The 16420-nt window shown below is 39.9% G+C and overlaps 1 protein-coding gene across 2 annotated transcripts in view; it reads left to right on the forward strand.

Annotated features, from left to right (window-relative positions):
- Positions 1 to 16420, forward strand: part of PTPN9 (protein tyrosine phosphatase non-receptor type 9) — a 166798-nt gene that overhangs the window by 86634 nt on the left and 63744 nt on the right. For both annotated transcript variants that reach the window (XM_070429954.1, XM_070429958.1), the window contains one exon: positions 1135 to 1240. In XM_070429954.1, the coding sequence (XP_070286055.1) occupies positions 1135 to 1240 (106 nt within the window). The remainder of the gene's footprint in view (positions 1 to 1134; positions 1241 to 16420) is intronic.

Raw genomic sequence — 16420 nt, forward strand, 5'->3', positions numbered from 1 at the left:
TGGAAGAGGAAACTTTTGAGCTGAACATGGAATGTTATAGAATTTGGATAGGCAGATTCAGACACATACAAGAAAACAGTTCAAATTTCAATAACCTAGATGCTCTGGAACATTCTCAACTTAGGAGATTTGTACTTGATAAATCTGGATAAATATGCATCAGTAAGTATGATTCCAATCCCAATTCTAACATGTGAGGCTTTTCCCAACACTATCAAGCAGTTCTTTCACACCAGCTCAGGGGTCCACAATTCACCTCAGTTCTGACACTGCCTACCTGGAGATAGCCTCAGGTCCCACAGGTTAAGGATTTTCAGTCCTAAACACTGTCTCCTTCTACCCCCTTCAGATACCAATGGCAAGTCCAGGCTGTCACCTCTGCTTCTGACCAGTAGGCTGTGTAGATCAGAGGTTTCAACCACCCATTCCTTCAATTTGATGAATTTGCTAGAGTGGCTCACAGAACTCAGAGCAATATTTTACTTACTAGATTACCGATTTATGATAAAAGGATATAACCCAGGAACAGCCAGATGGAAGGGATGCATAGAGCAAGATATGAGGAAGGAGCACGGAGTTTCCATACCCTCTCTGAGAGAGCCATTCTCCCAATACCTCAACATGTTCATCAACTTGGAAGCTCTTTGAACCCCGTCCTTCTGAATTTTTATAGGGGCCTCATTACTTAGGTGTGATAGAATAAATCATTATCCATTGGTGATTGAACTCAGTCTAGCCCCTTCCCCACACTTCCTTCCCAGGTGGGGATGGAGCTGAAAGTGTTTGGTTTCCCTGGCAACCAGCACCCATCCTTAGTAACTTAGTGACATTCCAGCAGTCACCTCAATGACAATAGACACCTTATTGAGCTCTTCACTTAGGAAATTCCAAGAGTTTTCAGAATTATGCCAGGAGCAGGGTCAAAGACCAAATATATAGTTCTTATTACAAATCACAATATCACAATAAGCATAGCAGATACCAAAGGTAAATCATCTTTTTGTAAGGCTAGTGTTCAGGGAGGCGGTGATTTTGGTCCCAAATGTGTCCCATGCTTTTGTTTTTGCCCCAAGCTTTCAATCTGCCTCATTCATCTGATTACTTAAATGTTTTTGTTCAATGGTTGCTTTACAGCTTTGAAACTCAGAGAAATGGACTGGTGTTTATCTATGACATGTGTGGTTCTAATTATACCAACTTTGAGCTGGATCTTGGCAAGAAAGTCCTAAACCTGCTGAAGGTAAGGCTGTGACAGGGCCCTCTTAACTTACTTTTTTTCCTATTCTTTGAATTTAGGAATGATGTAAATTTTAGACATTGTGTTCCATTTAAAGGCCATCTATAAAAGATGACTGATTACTGCTTCCTCAGAACAAGAAATGGTCTTAAAAGTAAAATGGGAAGAATTTAAATAAGAAATGCACAAGAACATTCTGAATCATAAAGGTGTGGCATGTCTCTTTCCTGGAGTTTTGTAGAATAAGAATGAATGAAGTGGCCAGTGTCCATAAAAACTGTCATTAGCCAGTGACTTTCAGACTTTAACTCAACCTAGTCAGAAATATGTGTGGGGGTTTTTTAATTACAATTTTTTTTAATCCTCACTCGAGGATATGTTTTTATTAATTTTAGAGAGAGAGGAAAGGAGAGAGAGAGAGAAATATCTATCGATTGCCTCTCTTTGTACTTGCCCTGACCAGAGATTAAACCCACATTCTAGGTGTATGCCTTGAACAGGAATCGACCCACAACCTTTTGGTATATGGGTCAACGTTCTAAGCAACTGAGCCACCCTGCCAGGGCCAGAAATATATTTTACATTATGACTTAGTGCACAAATATGTAGAGCTACATACATAGATAAGGTTATTAATCACTTATCACAAACTCTTAGGTCCAGAAGGCTTTTGTAATATCTTGAACTTTAAAAGATAACATGGTCCTAGCTGGTTTGTCTCAGTGGATAGAGCATCGGCCTGTGGACTGAAGGGTCCCGGGTTCAATTCCGGTCAAGGGCACATGCCCGGTTGTGGGCTTGATCCTCAGTAGGGGGTATGCAGGAGGCAGCCAATCAATGACCCTCTCATTATTGATGTTTCTATCTCTCTATCCCTCTCCCTTCATCTCTGAAATCAATAAAAATACATTTTAAAAAAAGAAGATAACATGTATACCATGCTATAACCAAACATTAATATTTCTGCAATGGAATGTATTATAAGGAGTGTAAAAGAATAAAGGCTGCCCTAGCTGGTTTGGCTCAGTGGATAGAGCGTTGGACTTTGGACTGAAGGGTCCCAAGTTCGATTCCAGACACACCACACAGGTCCACACACTCCTCTATCACTTCCTTGCGCTCTCACACTCTCTCCCTCCCTACCTTCCTGCCGGTCGCCATTTTCCTCTCCCAAGTTCGATTCCAGTCAAGGGTTTATGCCCGGGTTGCGGGCTCGATCCCCAGTTGTGCAGGAGGCAGCCGATCAATGGTTCTCTCTCATCGTTGATGTTTCTATCTCTCTCTCCCTCTCCCTTCCTCTGTGAAATCAATAAAAATATATTTTAATAAAAAAGAAAAAGAATAAAGGCTATGAATAGCCTAGGGCATTTCAGATTAGTTTTCGCTAACTTTTAAAAAATATATATTTTATTGATTTTTAGAGAGGGAGAGGGATAGAGTTAGAAACATAGATGAGAGAGAAACATCAATCAGCTGCCTCCAGCACACCTCCAACTGGGGATGTGCCCGCAACCAAGGAACATGCCCTTGACCGGAATCGAACCTGGGACCCTTCAGTCCGCAGGCCGACGCTCTATCCACTGAGCCAAACCGGTTAGGGCTGCCCTGTGAATTAAAAAATATACGTATATTTTTTATTTATTTCAGAGAGAAAGGGAGAGGGAGAGATACGAATCATTGATCGGCTGCCTCCTGCACATCCCTTACTGGGGATCGCAACATGGGTATGTGCCTGATCGGGAATTGAACTGTGACCTCCTGGCTCATATGTCGATGCTCAACTATTGAGCCACACTGGCCAGGCTGCCCTGTGAATTTTTGCACCAAACTTATGAAAGAAATTTAAGGTTTTCAGAATTATTTAGATTTTAGAATCTGTGGATAGGGATGTGTGTATCTGTGTATACATATTTATAAAACAAAACAAGCTTTACCCTTACTGTGAGTAGTCATTTTGATTATTCTCTTCTATTTCATATTTTTAAAATGTTAGTTATGACCTATTAAATTAAATTCAGGACCCACTGAGTGACAAACATTCATCTAGGAGTCTATGGAGTCTTTGTTCCAGGACCTCACTTGGGAGTACTGAGGAACTAAATTTATAGAGGTGTTGATTTACTATTACAGTTGTTTTCTGGGACTTGAATTTTTCACTCATTATTTTACTGAAATTCCTCTTGTGGTATGTAGCTGTGATTTACTCCTTTTTATTGATAGTTGAAGGATTGTTACTTTTTAATTCGTCATCTGTTGGTGCATATATATCAATTTATTCATCTGCTTTTCTACTAATGGCTCCTTGAATTGTTTCCTGATTTTTGCTATGAATAGTGCTGCTATGAATACTTTTATACTTTTCTTCTGGTGCATGTGTGCAGGTGTATCTCTAGGTCATTGTTTCTCAAATGTTTTTTCATTATTGCCTCACTTAGGAGCCTTTCATAGACATCACCCTTCCCCTCAAGTTAGTCCTCTTCTAATAAAATTCTAATACCACAGATGTACTGACTGCATATCAGTGCTTTATGCATAAAAAGAGTATGATTTTTTTGCCTATACCCTACTCTCCTCAAAACTATTTTATCCCCTTGAGGGTAGTATCACCCCTGTTGAGAATGTTATGTTCTAGAGCAATGGTAGGGAACCTTGTTTCTTCCAAGGGCCATTTGGATATTTATAACATCATTCATGGGCCAAACATTTTATTAACTTATCCTTAATGCCTTGGCAGGGCTAGACCAAATGATTTTGTGCACCTCATATAGCCTGCGGGCCAGACATTCCCCACCCCTGCTCTAGAGTATATACCTAGGAGTAGAATTATTGGGTCTTTGAAGGTTCAACTTCATAAAATAGTGTCAAATTGTTTTCCTAAATGGTTGTACCCACCTGCCATGTGTAAAATTTCCATTGGTCCACATCCTCTCCTGTGCCACGCCAGCACGGCCAAGGGTGAACCTGAGGAGGGACGGTGAAGGGTTGAAGAAAAGACAGATAAGAGAATACAGCTGGGGCTCAGTAGATCTCCCGTACCTGAGTGAGGACACAAAAGACCCAGCCTGCAAGCCAATGCTTTATTTTATAGTCTGATTAAAACAAGGGTAGATTAACAAATACATATGTTCTTGTTTTGGCAACACTATCTGCACCTCCCACAGCCCATTAGCTACTTAGGAAGGAATTAGGGAGGGCTACAAGGTGAGGCTTAATTATGCTAGGAGAGCTCTGTCCTCCAGGCTGCGACTTGTTTGTGGTCCTACCACAGATCAGCCCAAGGCTTGACCCTAGAGCCGCTCCCTACACTCTCCAACACTTGGTGATGTTAGACTTCTTTTTTTTAAATTTAAATATTTTATTGTTGACACTATTGTAGATGTCCCCCATTTTCCCCCTTTTACCACCTCCACCCAGGCCCCATCCCCCTCCCTTAGCCCTCGCCACACTATTATCTGTGTCCATGGGCTATACATATATGTTCTTTAGCTAATTCCTTCACTTTCCTTTATCCAGTCCCTCTCACCCTCTTCCCCTCTGACATTTGTCAGTCTGTTCCATGTATCCATGCCTCTGGTTCTATTTTGTCAGTTTATTTTGTTCATTAGACTGGAAATATTAGTGTGATCATATGGTATTTGTCTCTCTCTGACTGGTTTATTTTGTTTAACATAATAATCTCCAAGTCCATCCATGCTGTTGCAAAGGTTAAGATCTCATTTTTTACAGCCTCATAGTATTCAATTGTGTAAATATACCACAGCCTTTATATCCACTCTTTCTCTTGGTGCCCTTAAAATTCTCTCTCTGTCTTCAGTGTTTGCCATTTTAATTATGATGTGTCTTGGTGTGAGTCTCCTTGTGTTCATCTTGATTGGGATTCTGCTTCCTGAACATGAACATGTGTGATTTTTTCTTTCACCAGGTTAGGTACATTTTCTGTCTTTTTTGTTGTTATTCCTCACCTGAGGATATTTTTTCCATTGATTATTAGAAAGAGTGGAAGGGAGGGGGAGAGGCAGAGAGAGAGAAACATCAATGTGAGAGACACATTGATTGGTTGTCTCCTGGACTCACCCCAACTGGGGATTGAACCTGCAACCAAGGTATGTGTCCTTGATTGGAATCGAACCCAAGATCCTTCAGTCCAAGGGACAACGCTCTAATCACTGTGGTTGGGCTATACTTAGGACACCTCAATTGGTTGCCTGTGCACATCTTTGACCAGGTCAGGGATCAAGCCTGCAGTTGAGGTACGTGCCCTTGACCAAATGCATGACCCTTCAGTCTGTGGGCCAACACTCTAAACACTGAGCCAAACTGGCTAGGATTTTGTCATTGTTTCTTGAAACAGGTTTTCTATCCTTTGCTCACTCTCTTCTTCTGGCACCCCTATGATGTAAATATTGTTGTTCCATGTTGTCCCAAAGTTCCATAAACTATTCTAACTTTTAAAAAAATTTTGTTGTTGTTGTTGATTGGCTTTTTTTACCTGTCTTCCGAATCACTGATTCTATCTTCTGCATCAGCCAGCCTACTTTTTTTTCCCCCTCTGTACATGGCTTTTATTATTTACATAATACAATATAGCATCAATGCTGGATAGCATGATTATGTACAATACATAAATATGAACTATCTGTACACATCTGCAAATCTAACTCAGAACTAAGGTACAAAGATTTGAAAGCAAAATTGAATGCTTTAAGAACAAAAGTAAAACTAAATACTTGACTATTTACAGATGAAAACAGGCATTACCACAACACTAATCTAACTATACTCATTTATGTATAAAAAACACAAGTTTCATACATCACAGAAAACCTTCCATTATAACACAGAAGTGATATTACCAGACAAGCATCAATGAAGTATACTGCCTCTTCTAGTTGTTATTATACAATGCTGTAAATAATGCAGCCCATGCAACACACCCAAGAACACTAGAGTCCTACACTCAAGTACAATTAAAGTGATAAAGCAGCCCTCTGCAAGTGGTGCTGGATACCACTAAGAAGTCTACTGCAGCCATGTTGGTTATGATTTTTCATGCAGAAGAGTACAGTTACATTAAGAACTGAAGTCTTTAAAAAAGCTCTAAACATTCTTTCTTGAACCAAAACATTCAACAGAAGATGCACATGAAAAATTAACTGTTCAGATACCTTTGCAACTTAATATTCAGATGCATGTTATTCAATAGAGCTGCTGTATGTGGAAACCAAATGCAGAGTTTTAATTTCTTCTTGTGAACAAATTAATCCTAGTACAGTTCTGTGCTAGACATTTTTAGCAGTGAGTAATGCAGACATCTTCTGGTGCAGGCTGTTGGGGTCCAGCCCCAGCAGGTCCAGGGGTTCCCCAAGGTGTGGACGGAGTCGGCGAAGAAGGAATGACATGGAGGCAGCCTTCAGTTGATCAGCATAGTTGGGTTCTCCTTCCAGGATCTCCAGCCAAGTTCTGTCTAGGTTCTCTTGCCATGTTCTCTCTAGGTTCTCCAGCCAGGTTCTCCAGGTTCTCTAGCCAGGTTCTGTCTAGGTTCTCCAGCCAGGTTCTGGTTAGGATCTCCAGCCAAGTTCTGGTCAGGATCTCCAACCAAGTTCTGGCTAGGATCTCCAACCAAGTTCTGGTGCCAGGTTCTGTGTCCATGTTCTCTCCCTAAGTTCTCCAGCCAGGTTCTAGCCCGGATCTCCAGTCAGGTTCTGTCGTCAGGTTCTAGTCAGGTTCTCTTGCCATGTTTTATCTCTAGGTTCTACAGCCAAGTTCTGTAGCCATGTTCTGTCCAGGATCTTTTGCCATGTTCTCTCGATAGGTTCTGTCTTTTGTTGTCTTGTTACATCTGTATTTATACCAGTTGATTTTAATCCTATCAATTTCTATTCCAAAGGTTAGGGTGTTTCTTATCTCCATTCCAGGGAGTAAAGATTATGTAGCTTAAGCGTGATTGTTTGTAGTTAAAGTGATTAACTAACCGCCTGGCACTTAGTTAAGGGGTTTTATCTCCTCCCTAACTCCAGGGAAAAATCCCTACCTGGGGAAACAACCTTTCTTGGAGAGGTGACCTTGGTTAAAACACATAGTGCTAAGGGGAGCAAACATATTAAGAACAGTATGCCATATACGCCAGGTCCCTTGAAACATATGCTGTGCAGATGTTTCTTCTCTGCAGCGACTGTGTCAAGCAGCAAGGATGGACCGGCTCCCGGCAGCAGGCCAGCACAATAAGCTTCAATGATAACTCCAAGACCCTATTGATGCTTTTACTCATAACCAATTGCAATGTTTACCTTTCACAGAATGTCTTATTTGACAGCTTTTAGACCAATTAGCCAGGCATACATATGGCATCAAATACTGGTTTCACAGAAAGGTCTGACCCTCTTTATTATCTTCTTCCTGCTTCCAGTGAACATGTTGTAGAAATTAACATGGTGAAGTTTAACCATGATAGAAGTAGACTGCCAGTCCTTTTCTGGTGTACTATCTTTTAGAAAAATACAGGCACATAACAGTAGCCAAAGATTATACCTTGATACATTCCCAAAAGGCAGGTATGCTGCAAACATGCAGAGAGTTCATGTGTTTTGTTTGGCACATAGGAACTAAATTTTGTCCCCGTTATCTGTGAAATTCATTTTGATATGCAGATTTTCACCCAATTTTATTCAAGGGAGGGCATATACATTTTATAGGGCTGTATTTATTCAATTCTGCCTGTAACAGACACCCAAAGATTCTAAAATATCAATTATAAGACAGACAAGTAGTACAAAGTAAAACTCTGGAGAACATCAAAGGAAAATGACCAAGCATCTGCTCTTTAATATTTTCCTATGATATATTAAAACTAGAGGCCCGTTGCACAAAGAGATTTGCGTAATAGGCCTTCCTTCCCTGGCTACTGGCACCGGTTTTCCTCTGGCACCCAGGACCCAGGCCTTCGCTCCGGCTGCAGTGGAGAAGCCAAGCCTCTTCAGTCTTCAGTCTTCAGTCGTCTTCAGTCTTTGCTCTGCGCCTGCATATGCAAATTAACCGCCATCTTTGTTGGGTTAATTTGCATACTCATCATGACTGGCTGATGAGTGTAGCAGAGTGACACCAATTTGCATGTTTCTCTTTTATTAGTGTAGATAAAAACAAAGTTTCAGTCTCTTCACAAGTAGTAATTTATATTCTCTGGATTCTTTTTTCTGATTTTTGCTGCAGCTTCTCCTTTGTAATCATACGGACAGTTGTGCTTGTCAGAGTAACAGTGAAGTCCACAAAACAAATTTCCACATCAGCAGTCAAACCCTGTAAGGCCAACTTTCTTTCTGCACATGAAACATCTATTCTTCTTTGGTTTGGGTAACTCGGGAGCTTTTTCTTCACTTTGAGAAGTACTGGGTTGAGAAACTGATGAACTGGGCTGAGTGACAACTGGCTCTGACACCTCTGTTTTCAGGGTAGTTATTTTGTCCTCTGATTTCAAATGAGCATTTGAAATGCTCATTTATATCCTTTGCTGAGTTACAAGCAAGGCAGCCACAGGCACATTTCTTGATTTTTCAGACGTGCTGCCAGCAGCACCTTCACAGCTGTTTAAACTAGCGCCTGCTCTTTGCACAGATGTAGAATCTGAGGTAGGACTGTTGGAACCAGTAGTTCTGGTTAACTCTGCCACTATTCTGCTGTCTCTAAAGATGTTCTTTGTAGCAAATAGACATATTCCATTTGTCCTAGGATTCCCATAAATGCTACATCCTGTACTACACAGGATGGGCCCTGGGGTCTGGTTAGTCTCCTGAGCCATATTTTTCTGCAGTTGCATCACAATGCATGTGGGATATCGATGTGAGGTAGTTCGATGTTTCTCTCTGTCTCTCCTCCTTCTTTCAATGTTTCTCTCTGTCCAGCCATCCTACTTTTAATTCCCCCCAGTGTATCCTTGATGGTATTCTTCACTTCCGACTGGTTCTTAGTCATGGTTTCTAACTTCTTTTTCATGTCAATGTTGTTCCCACTAAGTTCCTTTTAATTCCTATTAAGTTCCTTGTAGTTTTCACTAAGTTTCTTGAGCAGCTTTATAACCATTACTCTGAACTCTATATCTTATCAATTGATTGCCTCCATTTCATTTTACTCTTTTTCTGGAGCTCCCTCTTTTTCTTTCATTTGGGGCTGTTTCTTTGTCTCCCCATTTTAGCTGTATTTTTGTGTTTGTTTCTTTTCTTTTCTTTCTTTCTTTTCTTTTCTTTTTTTTTTTTGAATCATATATGAGGTTTATTCCAGTACTGCTGGCAGTATGGGAGAGCAGCAGGTCATCCACAAAAATCTGCTCTGCAGCCCCCCATAAGCCAGCTGCTTATATAGGGTAAGACAAAGATTACATGGGGATGTAGGGATTACAGACATGGGGAAATAGGAGGCTGGGGTGGGACTCCATTGTTTGGGCGATAAGATTGTTAATCTTTCCATGATAATAGACAGTTCCTGAATAACAAAGGTTCCATGGTTGATTTCCAGGTACGAGGTTGACTACCAGGTCCTGGGGGTGTACAACTCCCAGCCAGGTTGGAATACCCTTTCTTTAACCAACCCAAGGCAATTATGGTTAACAGAGCATGATTAATGTTTCCCATAAATAGCTAGTCCCCAATATTTCTATTTTTGCTCCTAACATTTCCCCACTGATATTTCTATCATCTCATATCTATGAGCTTAGTTTTAGATGAAAAAGTCTTATCTTGCCCTAGCTGGGTGGCTCAGTGGATAGAGCATCAGCCTGTGATCGGAAGGGTCCCAGGTTCGATTCCAGTCAAGGGCACATGCCCAGGTTGCAGGCTTGATCCCCAGAAGGGGGCATGCAGGAGACCTCAATCAATGATTCTCTCTCATCATTGATGTTTCTATCTCTCCCTCTCCCTTCCTCTCTGAAATCAATAATAAAAATTTAAAAAAGTTTCATCCTACTGGACTGCATTTGCTTCTGCCTTGAAAACAGTTCCCAGGGATGGGATACACTAAGTGCAGGATCTTGGATATGTGATCTATCAACTGAGAATTGTCAGAAAGATTAAAACAGCACATTCCTTTAAATTCCTTACAACCATGGTTATGCTGTAATAGCAAATAATCTATTGCTGCCAGATTTTCTAGAACTGCTTCCCTGACCTGGCTCAGCTCTTGATTTATCCCCTGTATAGCCCTGGAGGTGGCGTTTAGGACTTTTACCATGTTACATGCCAGCCAGGTCACTTCTACATTAAGGGAACCTATCATTACTAGCATAACAAAAGTGGTCAAAGCAATATATTCAGCAGGGCTCCACAGGTGGAGATTGTCATTGCTATCCAGTGCCATGGCCTTGAGAAAGTCTCTTTTGGTTCAGACCCTGTAATGTTTCTGAGGCATAAAGACAGTCATCCTAAGGAACAGGGCCCCCCAGTGCTGATGGCAGGAGTATATGAATAAGCAGTTATCCCACATATCAGAAACCAACCTGCCAGTGGCTTAATATGTCCATTACTATAAGGGAGGGTGAAATTATCAGAACAATTCATACTGTAGTTATTAGATACTTAAAGACAGTAGCTAGAACACCGGGTAAAAGCCAGACATTCGCCACAGGGAAAGATTGCAGCAACTTTAGGGGAAACATCCCTGCATCCTTTTCCCAGACAGTGGTTTCCAACATATAAAGGTCCCTGTATATGACTTCCCAAAATGATTGGAATAATTTTATATATTATCAATAGGTGTCCCAACTCCTACTCAGCAAAATGTAAAGGTCAGTTCTACACAGGTTCCTCCATTGCCTACGTCAGAGCAGTTGGAGTGACTAGAAACATTCCTCAGGGTCTTGTCCATTTCTCCTCTGGTTGGCCCATCGTCCTTGCTCTGTTCAGGTCTAACTGCCTACGTCATTCCTTCAAGGATCTTGGCTCTGAATTCTTTCAGAGATAGGGGGTGCAGGGTATCTTCTGTAACTGCTTCATGCTGCGGAGGGATAAAGTTTTTTCTTCAGAGCCAAGAGATCCTTGCTCTCTGTCAGAGGGATGATGAGGTCTGGTCATAGAAGGAGATGGCAATGTTGTCTAGAGGTGGTATTCCCTGAGTGTGAGCAGGGCTTGTAGCCTGGTAGAGACAAACTGTGTTATAAAATTTAGTATTGGGCAAAAGTTAGAACAGCAAGAATTATGACAAATGGTCTGGTGAAAGAAAAAAAAACAAATTTCAGTCCTAATATTTCCTATTGAAACAAAATTTTTCTCCCTAAAATCACCCTCATTTTTATTAAAGATAATTTGGCCTGATTCTTTGCATAAACACAATAAGAATAACAGTTGACCACGTAGGCTTTTAAAAAAAAAAATGCTTTGCTCGGAACTCATGATCAAGTTTTAATTAGCCCTGCAGGGCAAAGAAGCTGAGCCACCTAGCTGCCATCAGGTTTGCCTGCAATACCTATGGATATGGGTGAAGTCCTCAAGTTGAGGTCCCCAATGATATCTTGAGGTTCCTTCTTTGCCATCTCTCAGGAAAGCAACATTCATTCCTTAGCTGAAAAGACTGCCATGAACCATGTGACCAAGCAAGGTACCAGGCTTTGTCCAAGTTGCTTTTATTGGCTTCATTCCTTAAAGCTTTCTGGTGACATCCAGAGTCCCAGCATGTCTCTCTCAGACATGACATTCCAGTCAAAGTCTTGGTTAACATAACCACAGTTGGAAATAGGTCTTATTTAACTCATGCACAGAATTATATTGCCATTTATTAAGAACTGCCAAATTCTGGAGGGACAGGTAGGGAGAAAAATCTATAATTTACGAAATTGCTTTAAAGATACTTCCTTATATCTGACAAACAAAAAGTTTAAGAATCAGCAATACTTTCAACAAAAGTTACCAAAACTATATAATTATTTACAGTTCATTCAGTCCCAGAATTAAATTTTTTTCTTCTAATTTTTCCTTCTGCTTTGTATAAGTATCTACAAATCCAGATACTTTATAGAGTTCTAATAATTTTCATCCAGTTTGAAGGGGATGATCTGAAAATGTCAGTCCTTTCCATGGGTCCCTCAGAAGATGTATATTTTTTCAGATGCATTATAACACAACAGTGACTGTCTCTAAATGACAAGAAGAAATTTAAAATGAGATGGTTATGGACTTGATTATAATGGAATATTGTCTTTTCTGCAAAATGTAATATTCCACAATATTATAACTAGCAATCAGTTATAAATGAAAACACATCAGAATCTATTTAATATGCATATATAAATAGAATATAATTATTTCTTTATTTGACAAAGCTTCCCATGTACCTTTGTTGTACCCCACGAATCACACAAGGACGCCTCAAGAAGTCGAATTAAAGAGTCACATTTATTGCAAATCCGGGGCTAAGAGGGGGCATTTCGCTCTCCCAGATCTCATAATGTCCGCCCCATCCCCAACACCAGATTTATATAGGCAAAGATCACAAAGGTATTGATTACATCCCAAGGTTTGGCATGAGGAACCTGGTTTGCAAAAAAGCAGTTTACAGAAGCAGAAGCAGTTTTACTTAAGCATGCATGTTAGTTTTGGGTCTCCGGATCACTGAATTGACAGAAACACATTATCTAGAGCCCTCGGGTCTGGAATGAGGAACCTGGTTTGCAAAAAAGCAGTTTACTTAAGCATGTTATCTAAATTATAGTTTTGGGTCTCCAGCCCTCTGACCTTGGGATAATTGTGCTGTTCTTCCCAGGTAAAGGAAAATGTGCTTTCTAAGACCAGTATGACCACAACCAATGGGATATTCACATTACAATCAATAGGGTATTTAATAGAATGGGGTTATTTATATAAATCAGAAAATTAATAAACTTTTCTATTACTTTAGCAAGAAAATGAGTACAGAAACCAAACAGCAGAGTTAGAGTTAAACTACCGGTTTCTACCAGAGATGATTGCTACCATACTTCACCTTAAGCAGAAAATTTTCCTTCATGAAAGAAAACAAATCCTTGAGGCATTGCAGGGCCTATTGGAATGACCTAAAGCCAATTCAAGGTTAAGGAAAAGTATCTTGCCTAATAAATAATTATTGAATGAATGGATGTATCATTTACCATCTCAATGAAAGGTACAGAACAAAAAAAAAAACCAAAAAAAAAAGAAAAAGTATCTTAAAATTCAAACCCTGGAAAGGTTGTCAAACTTATTTTACCAAAAAATCAGATATCATTACTATTATGCATTCAAGGTGACAAAAGGGTATTAAACACAAATATAGGGTAGCAACCTTCACTTCCCATGATTAAGATGCCTTTTTTTTTTAAATAATCAAGTACCTGATTAATATAACATATAACCATTTCAATTACTTATAGAATGTTTGTTCCCTGGGCAAAAACAGGAAAAACTTTTTCCCTTTTAAGACTAGAAAAGGACTAACCAAAATGAGGTTTATTCTCTGACTTCATTTGTCCTTGGATATGGTCAGCACATGATACTAATTGGATTTCTGCTATCTGTCTCCCTGAGTAGGTTGATATAAGCTATTTACCTTCTGATTTGGGAGGCAAAATGCAAATCATTTACTCTTAAGTGTCCTTGCTTTAGGGAAGATAGGATTTACTAGATGGCTCCAAATTGCTGTTTAACCATCCCAATTTCCCTATTCTACTACTCCTGGCTCACTGGCCTGTATCATTTATACAACTTACTTTACAAACATTCTGCAACTTTCACAAACCTTTATTCACAAACCTAACAACTTTCAGAAATAACTAGCTTTAGAATCCACTTTCTTTTTCCTTCAAAATGCATCTCCATGCCTCATGCCTTTTATTTCACCAAAACCATAATTTCTTTCCAATTAGTTAGAATTCCTAACCCTTAAGAACCTTTTTTTTAGGTCACATATAAGTAACATTCCCCAGATTAGCAATATTCACATTTTAAGAGATTTCAAATAAAATACAAGACTTATTCATTCAAATCCATCCTCTAGATTTTCATGAGGCAAACTCAGATTAATTAATATTTCAGTATCTTGTTATTTCAAACTACCTAGATAGTTAATAATTTTTACTATTTAACCCAGCAAATTCCTCCAAAGTTTTAAGTTACCAAAGTCTTTGGAAAACGATGTTTAGGCTTATATAATTTTCACTGAAAAAAAGCTCTATTATATACCCTCCATTTTAGTTATATTATTTTGCCTTTACAACTTTGAGATTTTAAAATCAATTATTATTACCCAAGGCATTTTCTTGGCAAGTTTTGTAACAGGAATAACTCACTGGCCTCCAGCAGCTTTAATGTGAAAGTACTATTTTATTTTATTTTTATTTGCCATTTTGGAGTGGCCCCCACTGCTATTTCTGCAGCCTGCTGGAGGGTACTTCTGCAGGTCTGTTCCTCCTAGGAAAAAGACTTGGGGTGTTTAGAAGATTTTTTTCCCCCATATCTTTTCTTTCTGAGTAGACTAACAATATGAAATCTTATATATAAGAAGAGATCCTAAAAACAAACAAAAGCCCTGTAAATAAATGAGTACTCTCAAAAGGGTGGACTGGGACATTAGCCTTAGAATCTTCTCTCACACTAACCCAGCACAGCAAATGGGTTCTGAGTGGCACAAAGCCCAAACAGCAGAGTGAGGATTCCTTATTTTTATAAAATGACTAAGTCCCCCAAGGTAAAAAAGCAAGCAAAGAACACCAGTAACCAAGTTACATCACAGACAGACAAGAACTTTCACTGAGAGTTTCCAGTGGTTGATGTCTTGAAAGGGAGAGCAGGAAGGGTCCCCAAGATTAAGAATTCTTGGCAGCTGGTAGGAAGTTCCTGCAATCACTGCCACAGGTTCAGCCTGCCACAAGTAGCTGGGGTCCCTAGCAAAGTGGGATGTGCCCCATCTTTAAACAAATTAAAGCAAACAACAGACACAAAACAACAATCAACAGAGACACAAATCATTACACTCAAATATTTTTTGACAAAGGAGGCAAGACCATACAATGGAGCCAAGAGAATCCCTTCAATAAATGGTGTTGGGGAAACTGGACAGATCCATGCAAAAAAAATGAAACTAGATCACCAACTTACACCATACACAAGAACAAACTCAAAATGGATAAAAGACTTAAATTTTAGTCAGGAAACCATAAAAATGCTAGAAGAAACCATAGGCAGCAAAATCTCAGACATCTCATAGCAAAATATTTACGGATACATCTCCTAGGGCAAAAGAAACTAAGGAGAAAATAAATAAATGGAACTACATCAAAATAAACTTGTGCACAGCAAAAGAAACCAGCAACAAAATGAAAAGGGAGCCCCACTGCATGGGAGAACATATTTGGCAATGATACATCTGATAAAGGGTTAATATCTAAAATATACAAGGAACTCATACAACTTAACAAAAGGAAGACAAAATATCCAATTAAAAAATGGGTAAAGGAGCCCTAGATGACTTGGCTCGGTGGATAGAGCATTGGCCTGTGGACTGAAGGATTCTGGGTTCAATTCTAGTCAAGGGCACATGCCTGGGTTGTGAGCTCAATCCTCAGTAGGGTGTGTGCAGGAGGCAGCCAATCAGTGATTCTCTCTCATCATTGCTGTTTCTATCTCTCCTTCCTTCTTCTCTGAAATCAATAAAAATATATTTTAATAAAATGGGCAAAGGACCTAAATAGGCACTTCTCTAAAGGGTACATACAGATGGTCAAGAGACATATGAAAAGCTCAAAGTCACTGATCATCAGAGAGATGCAAATTAAAATGACATGAAGTATCACCTCACACCTGTCAGAATCACTACCATCAACAAATCAAATGAAAAGTTCTTGTGAGGATGTGGAGAAGAAAAGAGAACCCTAGTACACTGCTGGTGGCAATGCAGATTGGTGCAGCCATTATGGAAAACTAGAGGCCCAGTGCATGAAAATCGTGCATGGGTAGGGTCCCTAGGCCTGGCTGGTGATCAGGGCCAATCAGGTTCCCCGCCTCCCGGCCTCCCCGCTTCCTCCTTCCATCACTCCCTCAGCACCCTGTCGCCACAACTGGTCACCCACCATGTTCTGTGCCGCCCTCTGGTGGTCAGCACATGTCATAGCGAGTGATCAAACGCCAGGTTGAACTCGCAAGGGGACAATTTGCATATTAGCCTTTTATTATATAGGAGGATAGTATGGATTTT

Source organism: Myotis yumanensis, unplaced genomic scaffold, assembly GCF_028538775.1.
Source record: "Myotis yumanensis isolate MYYU_CA2020_CCGP unplaced genomic scaffold, mMyoYum1.0.hap1 SCAF_1, whole genome shotgun sequence".
Taxonomy (NCBI): domain Eukaryota; kingdom Metazoa; phylum Chordata; class Mammalia; order Chiroptera; family Vespertilionidae; genus Myotis; species Myotis yumanensis.